Here is a 21,033-nt window from a genome sequence, read left to right on the forward strand (position 1 = left end):
TACCAGAATGATGACATGGTGTTCAGTTGCTCTGGTCTCAGTACCAGAGAGTAGGTAGATGGCTCAGCTCTGTCCTGTGCATCAGAGGAATCCTGGTGCCAGCCTGCACTCCTCTTAGAAGAGGAGGAGGAATCTCTCTGAGCTGTGGAGTGGCTCTGGTTAGTTTTGTGAGTCCTTTTCCTTGGAGGGCCCAGTGAAGGAAAATGAGCTCTCTTTCTCCTCAGAGACGAATCAAACTCTGGCTGTGGAACAACAGCCAATGCCAGTTCTGAAGTTCTCTGAGGGGGCAGATGATCTGTGGAGGCCCCTCGTGCCAAAGTGGGCCACGCTGCCTGCTACAAAAGGTGTTGCTTCAAGCACAGGTCTCTAGACACCTGCATTCTCTTTTTGAATGACCTACAAATGAAGCACTTTTCTTTAATGTGCCCTTCTCCAAGGCACAATAAGTACCAAGTGTGTAGGGATAACCATCCTCACACAATAGGCAGTGCTTAAAACCTGGTGAGGGCATTGTACCAAGCTAAATTCTCCTTAACTAAATTACTACTAACTAAATACTAAGGGTACTACTGTAACTTACTATAACTATGCACATGCATTCACAGAAAAAGTACTGTGATAGCAAAACATGAGCTGAGCGCTGGAATCAGTTGCCCAAGGAGGTTGTGGAATATCCATCATTGGAAATTTTGAAGAGCAGGTTAGACAAACACCTGTCAAGGATGGTCTAGATAATCCTTAGTCCTGCCATGAGTGAAGGGGACTGGACTAGATGATCTCTCAAGGTCCCTTCCAATCCTACGATTCTATACCACATGGAATGCTCTGACTCAAGCCATAGGTGGTGAGAAAGAACTGAGGGGAGTTGAGGTGGTGTGGCCCTTAAATAGCCATGGAAGAGGTTATGGAGTTCCAAGGGCATATGTGTCGCCCCAACAGATACTGCTCAGCAAAGTTCTCTGGCTTTGGGCACACGAGGTGTGTGCATACCTGTGTGGAATAAACTTTTGCAATCACTCAAAGAAGCACCTTACATGACACCCATTGGTGAACTAGAATGTAAATACCAGATCCAGGGGATCCTTGTAACCCTTATGCACCTCTGTGCCCTCTACCAGTCAGCATCAAGAGGTCCTTAGATCACACCATGCACAGATGGCCCTAGCTGCCAGTGAATTTCATGAAATCCATGTAAATGTTCAGGAATTATGGGTACTGGTGGCTGACACCTCCACTGTTCAGCTGCCTCATTACAAACCCCACTCCCCAGACAGAATAATCTAGGTAAACTTCATGACATAAATCTCAGTTTTCCTCCCCACTTCCAATGGGTTTTCCATGGAAGGGACAATCTGTCCCTAGTTTTAAATGCCTTTGAGCTAAAACTGGCTGTCTGCAAACCTCCTTGCAGAATATAAAATGCAGGGTTTAACCTATAAACCCATCATAACCTGGGGTTTTGCTAATTGAGAAATGATTGCCTTTGTCCCGTGCTCTAATGCTTGTGATCAGAGAAAATGTTCACGCTAGATACCCCACAATTTCAATGGGAAGGTCTCCTGGAACGGCATTTTTCATGATGTGTACTTGACTTTTGAACTGACTCTTCACACTTGACAGTCACACTTCCAGACATTCTAACAAGCCCTTTTTTCCTAAGGGCATTTGGAAAGGCAGTGTGGAAAGAATTAAAAATGAGTATTAACTGTTTAACTTAACTGTGCTTAGTATTTATAGATTTTTGCATAGAAAACAAATATGTTTAGTGATGTGAGTGTATGTATGTCACTACAGAATACGTATGATTTAACTACTACTAAGATTATCTACGATTTTTACTTTAAAGAGTAGACAGCTAAGAAAAATCTTGAAGCTTCCAAAAACCACTCCTTCCAAATAAACCACAATATTACAGAGCCCTTTCATCATACAGTGTCCAGTATTGTTGCCAACAAAGATATATACTGTTCTATTTTAAATTAATTTGTGTTTGCAATGTTGATATGTGTGACTATATAAAATGATTTAAGTCTCTTTCCCTAGATTTGTTTAGCTGTTTTCACCTTCTGATTTGAACATGTACATATGGTATGTGAGAGTGAGAGCTCTCTCTGTAAATGTTTGGAAGCAGCATCTGTCAGACAATAAAACTTACTAGGAAATATGCTTCTCATTTAAAGCATTTCCACCAGAACAATTTTAGTTTTGGACTCAGTTCATTTTTATAGCTTAGAAGCATTAATAAGATGTACAGAGAACTATACAGTCACCAGAAAACCTGAGTTGTTGGTAATAATCTAAGATAGTTTTTAAAAACATTTTGTGTCTAGTCAGCACCACAGTTTCCCAATAGAAACCTGAAGCAACCGGCATCCAGGAGATTCTGGAAGTCCATAAAAAAAATCAAGCAACAGTATGGAATTCATTTTGTTAAACTGGAAAGTCTAAAGGTTACGATAACTGTTGGACCAAACGGACCCTCTTCAGGCATAAATAGCAAGACTCCTACTGTCCTCTCTTGCAGAACAGCTCAGCTGCCAGCAAAAGCAGGTGCTCTCACCGTATATGAGCTCCAGAGGAAATATTTAGTGAGTACTCAAACCTCTTTTAATGAATTAATGTATTACACAACTGTTAGTGTTTCAATTATGCTTATGCAGTTTTCTCTAAGGACAAAAGCATTTAAAAAGGAGGATTTTGAACAACTGAGTTTCAGTCCTTTGCAATTATGTTAATTTTTAAATGTTTTTTCATAGCAAATATGATAGCAAATTAACATATTATATTTGTAATGTATTTGACTTTAAATCTGTTCTAAACATTCTGCTTCAACTTTTATGTTACTTCTCCATGCTTTATTTAATTTAATTTAATCTTTAAAATAATAAATGTATCATTAATGTTTTTACAGCAACATTTACCAGTCTAATTAATTCAAGATGTGATTCTAATAAGATTTTAAAAGAAAATCAAAAACATATTTCCTCATATTACCATGAACAAGTTTAAGATATTTTTTATTTTCCATTAGAAACAGTTGTCCTAGATAGAGTTACAGCTTTGTAACTTACTGCATGGAAACTTCAATTCTGGAAGTCCTATATGTTCTTAGATGCATTAGTTTTTTAAATGCTTTGTATGTATATTTTCTTTTAGTTCAAAACTTATGCTATATTAAATTTCATTGGGCTACAGTTATTCCGTTTTGAATCTACAGTGACTAATAAGGCTAACATGGACACTTTTTTTCCGTTTCCATGTGTAGGGAAATGGAAAACCTGATGCTTGGCAACAGATCCTGTAAAGTTATCTGGACGCTGCTTATAACAATTTTAGGCTATACCAGCTGTCTGCCTGTGGGTGATGATTCTGTTTGCACAGCAGAGGAAGTTGCTAAGTACAGCATACTCTTTGTAGGGAAATGGAGTCAGGCTGCTTTCCCTAAGCAGTATCCCCTTTATAGGCCTCCAGCACAGTGGTCTTCCTTGCTAGGTAAGTGAAGTGTGTGCAGTGTCAAGACCAGACAAAACTCTCTACAGTTGTGGGGGGGGAGGTTGTTCTTTATTTGAATTTATTGAGAATTCCCTTTAGTAAAATGAAAGTCAAAACTAATGTAGCTTGACAGCTAAACAGTAACATACAGAACTTGCAGCATTCAAAATACTTAGAGAATCTAAAAATGTTTTCAGTTGGCTTCAGTTTTCAATTGGCTACAGCTGAGGTAAACAGTGGTAAGTTAAATGTTTTACAAAATCCTAAATATTAATCCCCAAATTGTTCCACATCAGAAATAAAACAGAGAAACTGTATCAATTAAGATAATCCAAAGTAGACTTTTATATTGAGAAATGTGTTCCCTTAAATAGGTGTTACCCATAGTTCTGACTATAACATGTGGAAAAAGGATGAATATGCCAGCAATGGTGTGCGTGATTTTGCTGAAAAGGGTGAAGCATGGACATTAATGAGGGAAATAGAAGCAGCTGGAGAAAAAATTCAAAGTGTGCATGGAATCTTCTCAGCTCCTGCCATTTCCAGTGGTACAGGACAAACCTTCACAGAATTAGAAGCACATTCAAGACACTCCTTAGTACGTACATTTACATTTTCATTTTAAGGGTTGCTTACTAGTTTTATACCAGCAGGATGCAAAAGGAGATATTTGAAATGCCACTGATAAGTATCAATATAATGCAAGGAATTGCTAAGAGAATCCAGTTTTAAAGAACTTTTTGAACATAAAATGAAATAAAAAAGCAGTCTGGAATATTTTCTTTTAGAAACCCTCAACTAAAATAGTCAGAAATATGTTTGACCCATTGCCATACTAGAAATCAGACCCTGATAGCCAAGCCTGTAGAGACTGGCAGGTGACAGTTATTTTTTATGATGTTTTTCTTTCACTTCGTAGGTTTCTTTTATTGTACGAATTGTGCCCAGCCCTGATTGGTTTGTGGGTGTTGACAGTCTAAATCTATGTGAAGGAGATCATTGGAAAGAACAAGAAACAGTAGAACTTTTTCCATATGATGCTGGAACAGACAGTGGTTTCACATTTTCCTCACCAAACTTTGCCACTATTCCACAGGACAATGTTACAGAAGTAAGTGTATGTATGTTATATACATATGAATATGTATTATGTCATACCTGTATATTATGATTTTTTTCTTTTAAAAATAACTTATGAAATTATAACATGAACTTTTTTTTCTTTGCAAAATGATTTTAATATTTAGTGCTGTATCTGGATTTATGACTTAGCCGGAGCTCCACAGTGATAGCACTTAACATTCGTTTGGTTGATGTCCGGTTATTTTCTCTGTGTTTGCAAATCCATGTGTCTGAAATGTTATTTGTTATATCTAGGATCATAATACTTCTATTTTGCACTGTCATCTAAAATTCTGTAAAACAGAAATGCATGCTTTTTTGATTACATGCTTTTAAAAAAGCTAGATACATTTATAAAACTAAAACTATGCTGAAAAGAGCTTGCTGGGTTGGTCTGGGCTAGATATTTATCTGTATTAGGGAATCTCTGGGGTTTGCAACTGCCATGTGGCCTACAGCGGGGGAGGGGAAGTTTTCTGAGAGAATTGCCAAAACTTGGCAGCTGCTAGCATCTAAGGGAAATGAGCTAATGGAAAGGAAGAGGAAGCTTTGCTCAAACTTTTTTTTTTCCTACTGCTACTGCCCTTCCCCTGCTGTAAGTCTTGTCTGCCCTTTCCACGCTCGGTCTATGCCTTACTTTGTTTCAGGGAGCTGTTGTTTAAAGGTGGAGAGAAACGGACTACCTTGCCCCTACATCCCTTAATAAAGTCAGCACTCAGCCAATTCCTTCTCATGTTTAATAAGTGCTTTCCTAGAGGAGAATGTAGTGCTTGTGGGAGTGGGAAAGAATAGAGAAGCTGAAGCACAATCCTCTGTGACCCCTTATAACCATACCACATCTACTACATTATGCCCCAGTCAGTAACCTTGCCACTGCCAGCATTCCCTACCTATAACTTCCTGTCTCCTCCATCAACCTGCTCCAAGCATTATTGTGCATGCTGACTACCCTCCATCCAGTATCTCCATCCAAAAATAGCCACAATTTCTTGTGTGATCTCAGTCCCAGAATCCTTCCACAAAAGTTAGTGGGATTATCTTCATGACAGAAATCACAGCTTTTTTGTGGGGCTCGGGTGCGTAAAGGCTGTACATCCCCCGTTCATATATGTTTTACTTGCCCAGAAGCATAATTAAAACATGATATTCTGTTTAAAATTTCTATCCTTACTAACATGGCAATACTATTTCTATAAACTTCCTTTTATTTTTAATTCATAGATCACTTGTTCCTCTCCAAGTCACCCAGCAAACTCATTTTATTATCCCAAGCTAAAAAGTTTGCCACCTATTGCTCGAGTAACCATTGTAAAACTTAAAAGAAACCAGCTGGGTCTTCCTGGTCCTGAGCCTAACCTGACTGCTATAGGCAATGAAATAGATGACTCTGTCTCAGGTAAGTGGTTAGTTCTTTGATCAACTAGATCCTTTTGTTCCCATTCACTGAGCAGCAAGGAGGGAAGCAAAATTTTAGAAAAGTTCATATCTCTGGCAGGCCATGTGGAAGAGAATGTGGTTATGCAGAATATTCCTGCTCCAGGCAGCAGCAACTCTTCCTTTTACAAAAATGCTGCACAGAAAAGGGGGTCATGCCCAGTCAAATAACAGCCGATCGTTATATTTCTCTGTACCCTTTTCTATGTGGAACAGCATTAACTATTCCTCTGTACTCTGGGTCTAATTCTAATATCACTTACACTTGCATAAATTGGGAGTCATTCTACCAAAGCCAATGGAGTTCCACAAGTGTAAACATAGCGTAGGTAAGATTAGAATTGGGCCCTCTGTGACAGAGACCAGAGACCACAACAACAGTATAGGCAATAAACTAGTCCAGATGTCATAGGAAAAGGATACCGAAAGAAACACTGGGGATGGGGGAAAGCCTTCATGTCTGGTCAGGGATCCACAGGTTTGGGTTAGATCCAAAGCATGTCTTATTCAAACCATAGAACTTCCACAGAACCACCAGTCCTGTGTGAAGGAGATTCTCTTGTCAGACTCTCAGCTCCCCAAATCCTGTGCAAATACTAAAGAAAGGGGTTCCTTCCTCTGAGTTCTTACATAATGGAGCAAAGTGATTATACTTACTGTATTCTCCTTGGTAAGAAGTATTTTGATAGTGATATGAAATAAGAAAACAAAGTTCAGTTCACCAGCTTGAATAGAATTATGATGGCAACTGATACCTACAGAACAAGATACCCGAGGAGAGTTTAAAATTTGTATTGAAATGCTCAAGTGAAGCCAAGATTTAATTTCAAACAATAATATATTTATCCCATCACAGCTTGCTTTTTTTTTTTTTTTTTTTACTGTCAGTGAATGTTAGTGCTCATGTAAATGAAGGTTGATAGCACTGATTTGACCCGGTCTTAGTGACAACTTCTAAGCTTCAAACTCAGCATAAATGCTACATCTCCTCTGACTGGAAGAAAGAGGACAGATGGCAGAGAGCCCCATGCAGGTTTACTCTATGCACCCTCTGGTGACTTTCTGTACAGGAATGTGAAAAGGGGAATGTGGAGGACTTCTTAAGAGGGGAGTGCAGAGACCAAAATCCTGCACAGGAAAGATCCATGGGATACATTCCCTAATATTCTGTAGTAGCAACCATGGCCCAAGTGCATGCCAGCTGCTTCAGATTGGGATTGAAGAGTCTATTTCTCTGGCTTTGTCTCTGTGCTAGGAGTTTGGACCATAAGGTGGGCTTCACAAATTACCTCACAATTAATAAATAACCATGGTAAGGTAAGTTTTCTTTAATAAGGCCTGACTTGTACACTTAAAACGAGCAGATTTCTAGTTTAAAAAATGTTTTCTCAGTAAACGAGAGCTGATCATTCATCATTCAAATTGGGTGACACAGATTACATATAGAATAATATCCTTTCCTCCACAACATTTGAGAAGGGATTATTACTTACTCTGGCCCCAATTCAGGAAAGGAGCTTAAGTATGTACTTAAGTGCTTTCCTTACTAGGGGTGGTCTTTAAAACATGCGTAAGTGCTTCCTGTACTGGGTCCTTAGTATGTTACTTTGAAGATATCATGCAGGATTCTCATTCTTGGGTCTCAGCTCCCTAGCCTAAGACAGATGGGTTTGTCTTGTCCTGAAAGCTTAAGATCCAAGAGTTGGAAGTCAGCCAATATGGTATTTTTAGAGACTATTTATTAATTTTATTTTATTTCCCCATAAATGTGAGTAACTGGAAGTGCTAGCTAGAGCAACATGCTGTATTAACTTCCCCGCAAAGTTAATTAATGTGCCTCAGTGTAGGTTAAAAAACCCCTCCGCCCCCACCCTCAAGTGTTCCAATACTGGGCATCCCCATAGTAGATACTATAAATCAGTGGTTCTCAAACTGGGTGCAGGGACCCCTCAGGGCATCACGAGGTTATTACCTGGGGGGTTGCGAGCTGTCAGCCTTCACCCCAAACCCCGCTTTGTCTCCAGCATTTATAGTAGTGCTAAATATATTTTAAAAGTGTTTTTAATTTATAAGGGGGGGTCACACTCAGAGGCTTGCTGTCTGAAAGGGGTCACCAATACAAAAGTTTGAGAACCACTGCTGTAAACAGTACAAAACTACAACAGATTATGTAATATATTTGTAATACATTTGATGAGATAATAGTAATTGTTTAGCCAAACTACACATTTAGTTCTTTTAAGCTTTCTATACAAGTCCATTTCTCTACGCCATTAAAAATTTTAGTAATTCAGGAGATATTATAAAATAAGAGCAACACATACTGAATCAGAGCAATTCATTGTAAGTAAAGCATTTGTTGGACATTCATAGAAGTCTCCACTTTGTGTATATACCAGTACCTTAATCAATATAAAAAAAGTTACTTCACAGGCATAAGGAAAGATTTAATTTCCAAAGGTCAAACCATGTTCCCCATCCACTCAAGGTCTATAGAGATCCGTGACTACAGACATATTTCCTCCCAACTGCAGAGGGAGAGAGTATCTGTATATTTTCTTTGAGAATTTTATAACTCGCATATCATTCATATTTCTATATTACTTTACAGAATTTCTGATTTATTTGGTTGTAGTAAATTTACAGTATATTAGTGTTAAAAGGCTTTCAGTTATACAATATATTTTATTGGCAAAGGGAAGACTGTGTATAAAAGGTGCTTTAACTTTTCTTGCCAAAAACTAACTACAAGAAGATTTAGCCATAAAAATAATTAGCATTTTCTTTACTCATGAGGAAGAATAGACTAGGACTTAAATGGAAAATGAAATGAATAGGAACAATATATACAAAGTCGTCCCAGAGTATATAAATAAACTTGATAAAAATCTTAATCCTGGTATTATCCAGCAAGCCATGCAAGGGCAAATGAGTTATTAGTAGTGAGATGACAGTAAAATATAATTATATTTTCGGAGCATGCTCATTTTAAACAGTTTTCCATTTAAAATTCTCCACTAAATAACTATTACACCATAATTAATGCAGTACCTCCAAACAACCTCTACATTAAACTAAAGAAGTCTACCTTTTCAGGAGCTGAAAACAGATGTCTTTATTTACTAGACAACATATGGCTTTTATTAAAGGAATGTAAAATTAAAATCATGTTAATTCGTTTTTTTAAGTAGATCTTTTTAATATCATCAGTAATGTAGCAAAACAAACATCAGCCTTATATTTGTATAAGTAAGGACAATTTGATAATAGTTTTGTACATTTTGCCAACTATGTGTTTGCCTTAATCACATATTTCTGTCAAATCACCTCTTCTTATATATGTTACAGAAACACCACTGGACTGTGAGATTTCACTGTGGTCTTCCTGGGGTCTTTGCAGAGGTACTTGTGGAAAGATAGGGACCAAAACCAGAACTCGTTATGTACGCCTTCAAGCTGCCAATAATGGAACTCCTTGTCCAAACCTGGATGAAGAAATAGAATGTGAACCAGACAATTGTGTCTGAAATCTCCTTTCCAGTGGAATAAAGAATAGACAATAATTTAGATCATTTAAATTAAGGTTAGATTTAGTTGAATCTATACTCCATGTCAGTCACTATTCCTTATAATTCAGGTATGATGTAATGTTTTATTGCAGTGTTTAATTAGACTGGATGTTGATTCTATTGTTTGATATCAAGACTTTTTTTAAAATTAGTTAATTTTAGTCCAGCAGTTCTTGATCGTTTACAGGGAAAACAAAACAAAATCCACTGAACCCATTCCTTCCTACAAATATTGTGTAAGTTCTTGCAGTACCATCTAGTGGCAGAAAAGAAATTTTTGGACATACTGCACAGTTCATTTAAGTTAACAAATCTTTTGAATATAATCTAGATTATCATATACATTCTTAAATATTAGAATTTGTAGATTTAAATTTGTTTATTTATACCTATGAAGCTAATTATTATGTTGCGGTAAATTATGTTTTATTATAATTTATTGGCATTAAGGTTGACTTCTTGTAATCATGGTTAATTGAGTACACTTCTTTGGAAAACGCTTACATAAACCAGAGTGACCAGATGTGTAACGTAGTTAGGACAATAAAATAACTGAGTAAACTTGTCTTGAATCCTATGCATGCAGAGGAGGAGGTTTGTTTTTCCTCAGACATTGGAAAAATGCCAATTACAAAATTACTCAGCCCACAAGCTTCATATAAGCACTAAAAAGTTTGGATACTAATGGAGAGCCACTGAACTCAGTTGAGTTGAATCTCTTTTCAGATTTAAAAACTGACTGATCTTTGGTGTGGATCCCTACATAAGTAAACTGACTGGGAAATAACTGGTGAAAAATTGTAAAGTCTGTTCAGCTGACTATAAATTTTACCATTTTCTCCATGTATGAAATAAATGTGTCCATGTTTCTTTAAAAGCATATGTGGGTGTGAATTATTTGTTTATGTAAAAATCACAAATTTTTGAGGCATAAATGAGAAATTATAGATTTGTTTTTAAATGATTCAAAACAGAATTCTGTATGGATTTCACAAAGCATAATATAACAAAAACTGTTCCACACTCTGAGTATTGTTACTCAAATAGCTAATTGGTTGAAAAAATGATAGCCCATGGATTATGTAGAGTTTTTAGTTATAACATAGGGAAAGGATTTTTGAAATGCAAGAGTTCAACAGAAAACTTTTAAGCTAGTTGGGTTTTTTTAGGTCTACAGTGCACTGTCCTAGAAAATATACAAAAATTAAAAGGCACAGATATGAACAAGAAAGATCTTGGATGGGGCTGCGTGGGTTCATTTTGAAACATGCCATCTCTGAAAATCATTTTTGGACATTAAAAGGGACACAGCACACTGCATTCTCTCTAGGTACAGGAACACTTAAAGGTTCTGACACTTTTTTTTTATAGGACTCAGATGAGGATCCTGATGAGTCCTGAAGAAATTAGAACTTTTATCAGCATAGTACATACTGGTCCTCCAAACACTGAATAAACAATTAAAACAAACACTTGGCTCCAGTCGAATACAGCTAAGTATTTTTAAAAAAACCCTAACTTTTGTCATTTCTGGATGTCTTGTATTCTTCTGATTGTCACTCTCCTGTCCTCCATGCCTCCTCGTTTCACTTATTCTTGTTTATAACATCTTTTTTTTTTTCTCCACGTTCCTCCTGTGTCCACATTCGTACAGGTTCATTAGCGCTCAAATATCCTGATTTTGGGGAGAAAAGAACTTTTCTCAGGTCTCTCCACATTCTGTATTATGTTTGTCCTTTTCCATTCTTTGTTTATTTTCTATACAGAAGTCTTCCTTATTTTCTGTTTCGGGTTTTTTTTTTTAATTTGACTGTATAAATACCTAGATAAACAATTACATCCAGGGTATAAGAACAACTTTAAAATGTTTTAAAATATACACGTGAAGTATGCTCTCTGCTTTTATATATCCTGTTCCCTCGCTCCTTCCCCAATCCATTTTCATTGCTCTTTGCCCCATTCATTTCATGGCTGTGAGACAGCCATGTTACTGCAAGGCATGAATTTAGCCTCCAGCATCATTCCTATTAATGGACAGAATTTGAACTGTTGACTGATAAATGGCTAAAGGCTCCAAGTCCTATTACTAGTCCATGTTCCTGGACTGATGATAGAACCCTAAGTGAAAACATAATATGTGATAGTTACAAACACTAGGAATGAGAGGATAAGGAGAAACTTGTAATATTTTCCACGTGATGTCATGACAACAGTTGTAACTTATAACAACATGAAATATATAATAAAGGCCAGATTTTTCAAGTACTCAGCACCTGCAAATTGAGGCTGGTTTTTCAAAAGCACTCAACCACTGCTTCCATTATGGCATTTATGTAACCCCCTTGGGGTTTAGAGAGCTTGGCCCTTTAAAACCTTGTCCGGAGGCAGAGGGAGTGCTGATTGTTGCAGCAAGAGGAAGTGTTGGTTATTCCAGGGGTGTGGAGAGAGGTAGAGTGACAGGATAGGTCTGTCTGTTGCTACAGAGAGAACGACTATAACAAGCAGGCCCTCACATAGTGAAGCAACTGAGAATCAGCCCGAAGCCTGGGAGGGACAGAATGACCAACCAGGGACGCCCCAGGACAGGAGGAACACCATGTTAAGGAGGAATCACTTGAGAAGGACAAACCGGATCTGGACTCAGTATCACAGTTGCCCAGAGCTGGATGGGGCCGTGAGTACTGGGGCATGTGATCTTGCATTGGACATAAGGAGGGAGGCTATAGCTAGCTAAGTGGGGAGGCTGTCACTCTGTGTGGGTTTGCAGAGAGTGGCAGAAAAGGGACCGGAGGGGTTTATTGTTGAAAGGTTACTGACACTGAAGACGAGCAAGAGCACCCAAGACTCACTGCTGTACTGGAACTCTGCACAGGATTCCTGGACTCTTAGTGTAGACGCATTGCTTGGTGTCTGTCCTTTTGTATTGTGGTACCACTGGACTTGTGGAGCCTTGTGTTTGGATGTAACACTGTTTTACCACTCCCCCTGTCTTCCCTTCTGTTGTTTTGCTTCAGTCATCCTTCTGTAAATAAATATTTCCTTTTCCTATATTAATTGTACTCTTCCGGTGTGTGTGTTTACACCAGGGGGTTTGGAACAGGTGGGGGAGAATTTCCCTGATGCATTCCTGCAGATGCCTTTTGTTGGCCGGAGCTACCTGAAGAACAGACTCAATCTTGGCCATGAGGGTGCATTTATAACCAGGTTTCCTAGCATGCAGGAGATGGTCACTTATTTGTATGGTAAATCTGCTGTGTTGAAGGTTTTGCTTTTCACATACTTGTTGTTTGTATCCCCAGATCAGGATGAAGGATAGTCCCTTGACACAGGAGGTGGGAATCCTGAGGTAAATGCCTGTATTTGTCTATTAAACTCAGAGGGAGTTTGCCTGGGATCTGTCTGAGAGGAGGTATGCTAAGTGCTGCATTGGGGGGGCTGTGTTGATGAGTATCTGAGTGTCTGTTGTGGGGACAGTTTGATAGTTTGACCGTGTGCTTGATTGTTTGAAAAGTGTCAATTGGGAGTGCTTTGTTCCAGGTGAGCCTTGAGTGGGCCTGACTGTTAAAGAAAGCCAGTCAGCTGAGAACCAGCTGAGCGGGGAATAGCAGAGAGGCTAACAGAGGGAGTTTGCCTGGGAGTTCGCCTGAGGAGAGCCCACTGAGGCTTACATCTTGCCGGCTTCTCTGAGTAGTTGCTACAACTCCTGAGGAAGCTCGTAGAAGGAAGGTAATATGGATGGTGAGCATTCAGCTGTTGTGACCTTAATTTGATATGCCATATTTGTCTTTCTTCCAGAGGACAGAAGCGACTTTGTCTGTACAAAGTGCAAACTGGTCTCCATATTGGAAGAGAATGTTCAAGGCCTGGAGAAACAAGTATCAACCCTGCGTTGCATAAGAGAAACTGAAGATTTCCTGGACAGACGTCAGGATATGCTTCTACTGACACAATATTCTGAAGATTCAGAGCAGGCTGCGCAGCGGGGACAGAAGGACGGTGAAGAAATTTGGCAGCATGTGACCTCCAGAAGAAGAAAAGGGAGCGTCCATGTACCAGCAACGCAGATACAGGTGAGCAACTGTTTTCATGTTCTCTCCACAGGTACCATTGCGGGGAGTGGCCCAGATGATACGTCTGGGAGAAGGGAGCAGAAGAAGACTCTGCCAGTTGAAAGGCATGAGATGTACTGTCCTAAGATTGGGGGTTCCATGACCACCACTCCCAAAAGAGGGAGGCGGGTGGTGGTGGTCAGGGACTCTCTCCTCAGGGGGACTGAGTCATCTATCTGCTGCCCTGACCGGGAAAACCGAGAAATCTGCTGCTTGCCAGGAGCTAGGATTCACGATGTGACGGAGAGACTGCCAAGAATCATCAAGCCCTCGGATCACTACCGCTTCCTGCTTCTCCACATAGGCACCAATGATACTGCCAAGAATGACCTTGCGCGAATCACTGTGGACTACGTGGCTCTGGGAAGAAGGGTAAAGGAGTTTGAGATGCAAGTGATGTTCTCGTCCATCTTCCCCGTGGAGGGAAAAGGCCTGGGTAGAGACTGTCGAATCGTGGAAGCCAACAAATGGCTACACAGGTGGTGTCGGAGAGAAGGCTTTGAATTCTTTGGCCATGGGATGGTGTTCCAAGAAGGAGGAGTGCTAGGCAGAGATGAGCTCCACCTAATGAAGAGAGGGAAGAGCATCTTCGCAAGCAGGCTGGCTAACCTAGTGAGGAGGGCTTTAAACTAGGTTCACCGGGGGAAGGAGACCAAAGCCCTGAGGTAAGTGGGGATGTGGGATACCGGGAGGAAGCATGAGCAGGAGAGCGCGAGAGGGGAGGGCTCCTGCCTCATACTGAGAAAGAGGGACGATCAGCGAGTTATCTCAAATGCCTATACACAAATGCAAGAAGCCTGGGAAAGAAGCAGGAAGAACTGGAAGGCCTGGCACAGTCAAGGAACTATGACGTGATTGGAATAACAGAGACTTGGTGGGATAACTCACATGACTCGAGTACTGTCATGGATGGATATAAACTGTTCAGGAAGGACAGGCAGGCAAGAAAAGATGGGGGAGTTGCATTGTATGTAACAGAGCAGAATGACTGCTCAGAGCTCTGTATGAAACTGCAGAAAAACCTGAGAGTCTCTAGATTAAGTTTAGAAGTGTAAGTTTAGAAGTGTGAGCAACAAGGGTGATGTGGTGGGAGTCTGCTATAGACCACCAGACCAGGGGGATGAGGTGGACGAGGCTTTCTTCCGGCAACAAACGGAATTTACTAGATCGCAGGCCCTGGTTCTCATGAGAGACTTCAATCAGCCTGATATCTACTGGGAGAGCAATACAGAGGTGCACAGACAATCCAGGAAGTTTTTGGAAAGTGCAGGGGACAATTTCCTGGTGCAAGTGCTGGAGGAACCAACTAGAGGCAGAGCTCTTCTTGACCTGCTGCTCACAAACTGGGAAGAATTAGTAGGGGAAGCAAAGGTGGATGGGAACCTGGGCAGCAGTGACCATGAGATGGTCGAGTTCAGGATCCTGACACAGGGAAGAAAGGAGCGCAGCAGAATACAGATCCTGGACTTCAGAAAAGCAGACTTTGACTCCCTCAGGGAACTGATGGGAAGGATCCCCTGGGAGAACAACATGAGGGGGAAAGGAGTCCAGGAGAGCTGGCTATATTTTAAAGAATCCTTATTGAGGTTACAGGGACAAACCATCCCGATGTGTAGAAAGTATAGTAAATATGGCAGGCGACCAGCTTGGCTTAACAGTGAAATCCTTGCTGATCTTAAACACAAAAAAGAAGCTTACAAAAAGTGGAAGATTGGACAAATGACCAGGAAAGAGTATAAAGATATTGCTCAGGCATGCAGGAGTGAAATCAGGAAGGCCAAATCGCACTTGGAGTTGCAGCTAGCAAGAGATGTTAAGAGTAACAAGAAGGGTTTCTTCAGGTATGTTAGCAACAAAAAGAAAGTCAAGGAAAGTGTGGGCCCCTTACTGAATGAGGGGGGCAAGCTAGAGACAGAAGATGTGGAAAAAGCTAATGTACTCAATGCTTTTTTTGCCTCTGTCTTCACAAACAAGGTCAGCTCCCAGACTACTGCACTGGGCAGTACAGTATCATCAGCCTCACGTCATTCCCTGGAAAAATCATGGAGCAGGTCCTCAAGGAATCAATTCTGAAGCACTTAGAGGAGAGGAAAGTGATCAGGAATAGTCAGCATGGATTCACCAAGGGCAAGTCATGCCTGACTAATCTAATTGCCTTCTATGACGAGATAACTGGCTCGATAACTGGATGGGGGGAAGCAGTGGACGTGTTATTCCTTGACCTTAGCAAAGCTTTTGACACCGTCTCCCACAGTATTCTTGCCAGCAAGTTAAAGAAGTATGGGCTGGATGAATGGACTATAACGTGGATAGAAAGCTGGCTAGATTGTCGGGCTCAACGGGTAGTGATCAATGGCTCCATGTCTAGTTGGCAGCCGGTATCAAGTACAGTGCCCCAAGGGTGGATCCTGGGGCCGGTTTTGTTCAATATCTTCATTAATAATCTGGAGGATGGCGTGGATTGCACCCTCAGCAAAGTTTGCAGATGACACTAAACTGGGAGGAGAGAAAAATACTCTGGAGGGTAGGGATAGGATACAGAGGGACCTAGACAAATTAGAGGATTGGGCCAAAAGAAATTTGATGAGGTTCAGCAAAGACAAGGGCAGAGTCCTGCACTTAGGATGGAAGAATCCTATGCACCGCTACAGACTAGGGACTGAATGGCTAGGCAGCAGTTCTGCAGAAAAGGACTTAGGGGTTACAGTGGACGAGAAGCTGTATGAGAGTCAACAGTGTGCCCTTGTTGCCAAGAAGGCCAATGGCATTTTGCGCTGTATAAGTAGGGGCATTACCAGCAGATCGAGGGACGTGGTCGTTCCCCTCTATTCAACATTGGTAAGGCCTCATCTGGAGTATTGTGTCCAGTTTTGGGCCCCACACTACAAGAAGGATGTGAAAAAATTGGAAATCGTCCAGCGGAGGGCAACAAAAATGATTAGGGGATTGGAACACATGACTTATGAAGAGAGGCTGAGGAAGAGTCTGTTTAGTCTGTGGAAGAGAAGAATGAGGGGGTATTTGACAGCTGCTTTCAACTACCTGAAAGGGGGTTCCAAAGAGGATGGCTCTAGACTGTTCTCAGTGGTAGCAGATGACAGAACAAGGAGTAATGGTCTCAAGTTGCAGTGGGGGAGTTGTAGGTTGGATATTAGGAAAAACTTTTTCACTAGGAGGGTGGTGAAGCACTGGAATGGGTTACCTAGGGAGGTGGTGGAATCTCCTTCCTTTTGAAGTTTTTATGGTTAGGCTTGACAAAGCCCTGACTGGGATGATTTAGTTGGGGATTGGTCCTGCTTTGAGCGGGGGTTGGACTAGATGACCTCCTGAGGTCCCTTCCAACCCTGCTATTCTATGGTTCTATGATTAACAACTGAAGCAACTATTGTGAAACAAACTTATTCTGGGAAGTCAACTGTGAAGGCACTGTCTCCCAGAATCTTGCGGATCACCTTGTGGAAACTGTAGAGGACACTATGATACTGGGGCATCACAAAGATATCCAAGTGTGTCATTTGCAGATTGTGACAGAGGCTGCAAAAAATTTCTGTGGATAGGTGTCCTTTCGTGGAGATTAAGGGCTGGTACAGTGAAGGAAGGAAACTCCATATGGCTCAGAAAACTACTCTGGGTTTACAACATACCTGGTGGTGGTTCTTTCCTCACCTTACCTTATGGCACAATCTAGATTCAGGCCAGGCTTTAGAGGAACTGATGATCTCCTGCAATCAATGCATAGAGGAGAGACTCTCATCCTCCTGAACGTCTCTGCAGCTTTGATAAGAAACTGCACCTCTATTATTAGACCGCTCACTTGTGGAGTCTCAAAAGGATCAACTCTGTCTTTGTTCTATTCAACAGCTACATACATGCATAGAGTGAACTGGTCAGATGCCAAGTGCCAGCAATATGCAGATGATACACTGCTCTGCATGTGTTTCACAATATATGATACCACTACCACCAAGATGGCCCACAATTTGAACGACATCAGCTCATGGAAAAAACCAACAGGTTGAAGCTGAACTCAAGCAAGACAGAGGTTATGTTAATAGGCAGAGGAAAGCATTTTTAAAGGTTTGCAACCACAGTGGAATGTCTCCTTTGGTTGATGGTACTCCCTCACTATAGGCCAATTTAGTCTGTAGCTTAGGAATGTTCCTGGATTCCTCACTGATGTTAAGTTCTCACATAGCAGCATCGACGAGTGCGAGGAGTTTGTCTCATCCTGGCAAACGATGACCTAATCACAGTTACTCACATGTTTGTCACCTCTTGGCTGCACTACAGCAATGCAATATACCTGGGAATGAAGCCTTTAGTGCTTAGTTACACAACATTGCACCATGTCTGCTCAGCAACACTGGCTACTGCGAACACATCAGTCCCGTCCTCCACTCTCTACATTGTCTTCTCATAGAATATCATATCAAGTGCAAGGTCTTAGTCTTTATCTGCAAGGTGCTCAATGGTCTGTGCCCAGAGTAACTAAAAGATTGACTAAAGCTCCGGGATGAGGATGTGGTCGACAATTTTGCTCCTCTGGCACAATGGAACTTTCTGCAATAAAAATAAAGTTTGTCTGTGCAGGAGACAGAGCTTTCCTGGGGCTGGGCAAAGACTAGGAAAGGAACTCCAATAGGAACTGCAGGCCATTACAAGCCTCACCATCTTCCACTCTAAATGCAAGGCATATTTTTCCTTATCTTTTTCTATCATAAATGTACCAAAATGTGTGTGTCCAGTGCACACTTGTCCACTTGGGGAGAAGATGAGTGAACCAACTACTGGAAGAGGCTCTCGTACTATGATGAATGTTACATTAAGAGGGATGTATTTTGAGCTGGTGGGATGAATATCCGAGTGTCTGTCTGCTGTGACCATTTGACTGGAGCTAGTTGCAGGGACTGTTTGACCATGTATTTGTTTGTTTGAAAAGTGTGAATTGGGAGTGCTTTGTTCCAGGTGGGCCTTGAGTGGTTGATTGGCGGGAAGGCTTTAAGGTGGGCCAAGTGCTTCGAGCCAGCAGCCTTATAAAAAGGCAGCCAGTTGCGAACAAATGGAGTTCGCCTGGGAGTTTGCTTGCGGGGGAGTTCCCACAGAATTTTTGTTTGCCTTTCAGGCTTTTGTGAGCAGTAAATACAACATCTGAAGAGGCTCTTAGAAGAAAGAGATTATGGACAGTGAGCAATCAGTGGTTGTGACCTGCACAGGATATGCCATGTTTGTCTTTCTCCCAGAGGATAGAAGCAACTCGTCTGTACGAAGTGCAAGCTGGTCTCCATATTGGAAGAGAAGGTTAAAGGACTAGAGACCCAAGTATCGACCCTGCATTGCCTCACAGAAAATGAAGATTTTCTGGATAGAAGTCAGCATTTGGTATTGCAGGCACAGCATGCTGAAGAATCTGAGAGGGCAGTGCAGAAAGGGGAAGAAAATTGGCAGCATGTGACCTCCAGAAGATGAGGAGAACCCATGTATCTCCACTGCAGATACAAGTAAGAAACCGTTTTCAGGTTCTCTGCACAGGTACTATGGAGGAGAATGGTTTGGAAGAGTCATTTGAGGGAAGGGATCAGAAGGAGACCCCCATTGACTGGAAGGCATGGGATGTATTGTCCTAGGGATGGCAGTTCCACAACCACTACTCCCAAGAGGAGGAGATGGGTGGTGATGGTCAGAGACTGCCTCCTAAGGGGGACGGAGTCATCAATCTGCCGTCCAGACCGGGAAACTCAAGAAGTGTGCTGCTTGCCTGGAGCTAGAATTCAGGATGTGATGGAATGTCTGCTAGGAACGCTACCCCTTCCTACTCCTCCATGTGGGCACCAATGATACTGCCAAGAATGACCTTGAGCAGGTCACTGCAGACTATGTAGCTCTGGGAAGAAGGATAAAGGAATTTGAGACGCAAGTTGTGTTCTTCTCCATCCTCCCTGTTGAAGGAAAAGGCCCAGGTAGGGACCATCGAATTGTGGAGGTAAATGCATGGTTACGCAGGTGGTGTCTGAGAGAGGGCTTTGGATTCTTCCACCATGGGATGTTGTTCCAGGAAGAAGGATTGCTAGGAAGAGATGGAATCCACCTAATGAAGAGAGGGAACAGCATCTTTGCAGGCAGGCTTGCTAATCTAGTGAGGAGGGCTTTAAACTAGGTTAGCCAGGGGATGGTGACCTAAGCCTGGAGGTAAGTGGGGAAGTGGGATACCGGAATGAAGCATGAGCAGGAGAGCACGAGAGGGGAGGGCTCCTGCCTCATACTGAGAAAGAGGGACGATCAGCGAGTTGTCTCAAGTGCCTATACACAAATGCAAGAAGCCTAGGAAACAAGCAGGGAGAACTGGAAGTCCTGGCACAGTCAAGGAACTATGATGTGATTGGAATAACAGAGACTTGGTGGAGTAACTCACATGACTGGAGCACTGTCATGGATGGGTATAAACTGTTCAGGAAGGACAGGCGGGGGAGAAAAGGTGGAGGAGTTGCACTGTATGTAAGAGAGCAGTATGATTGCTCAGAGCTCCAATATGAAACTGGAGAAAAGCCTGTTGAGAGTCTTTGGGTTAAGTTTAGAGGCGAGAGCAACAAGGGTGGGCATCTGCTATAGACCACCAGGCCAGGAGGATGAGGTAGACAAGGCTTTCTGTGGACAACTAACAGAAGTTTCCAGATCACTGTCCCTGGTTCTCATGGGAGACTTTAATCACCCTGACATCTGCTGGGAGAGCAATACAGCAGTGCAGAGACAATCCAGGAAGTTTTTGGAAAGTGTAGGGGACAACTTCCTAGTGCAAGTGCTGGAGGAACCAACTAGGGACTGTGCTCCTCTTGACCTGCTGCTCACAAACAGGGAACAATTGGTAGGGGAAGTAGAAGTGGGTGGAACCTGGGCAGCAGTGACCATGAGATGGTTGAGTTCAGGATCCTGACAAAACGAAGAAAGGAGAGCAGCAGAATACAGACCCTGGATGTCAGAAAAGCAGAATCTGACTCCCTCAGGGAACTGATGGGGCAGGATCCCCTGTGAGGCTAATATGAGGGGGAAGGGAGTCTAGGAGAGCTGCCTGTATTTTAAAGAAGCCTTACTGAGGGTGCAGGAATAAACCATCCCACTGTGCAGAAAGTATAGCGAATATGGCAGGCAACCAGCTTGGCTTAACAGAGAAATCTTTGGTGAGCTTATACACAAAAAAGAAGCTTACAAGAAGTGGAAACTTGGACAGATGACTAGGGAGGAGTATAAATATATTGCTCAAGCCTGCTGGGGTGTAATCAGGAAGGCCAAAGCACAACTGGAGTTGCAGCTAG

At 41.7% G+C, this 21,033-nt stretch overlaps 1 protein-coding gene across 1 annotated transcript; it reads left to right on the forward strand.

The window, feature by feature from the left end:
* Nucleotides 1–3,269: 3,269 nt before the first annotated feature.
* Nucleotides 3,270–9,575, forward strand: SPON2 (spondin 2). The gene is made up of 5 exons (XM_077814676.1): nt 3,270–3,492; nt 3,867–4,090; nt 4,412–4,603; nt 5,836–6,010; nt 9,397–9,575. Exons 1-5 carry the CDS (start codon nt 3,270–3,272, stop codon nt 9,573–9,575), a joined length of 993 nt encoding a protein of 330 aa, XP_077670802.1.
* Nucleotides 9,576–21,033: the final 11,458 nt, after the last annotated feature.

The sequence above is a fragment of the Eretmochelys imbricata genome, chromosome 4, assembly GCF_965152235.1.
Source record: "Eretmochelys imbricata isolate rEreImb1 chromosome 4, rEreImb1.hap1, whole genome shotgun sequence".
Lineage (NCBI taxonomy): Eukaryota > Metazoa > Chordata > Testudines > Cheloniidae > Eretmochelys > Eretmochelys imbricata.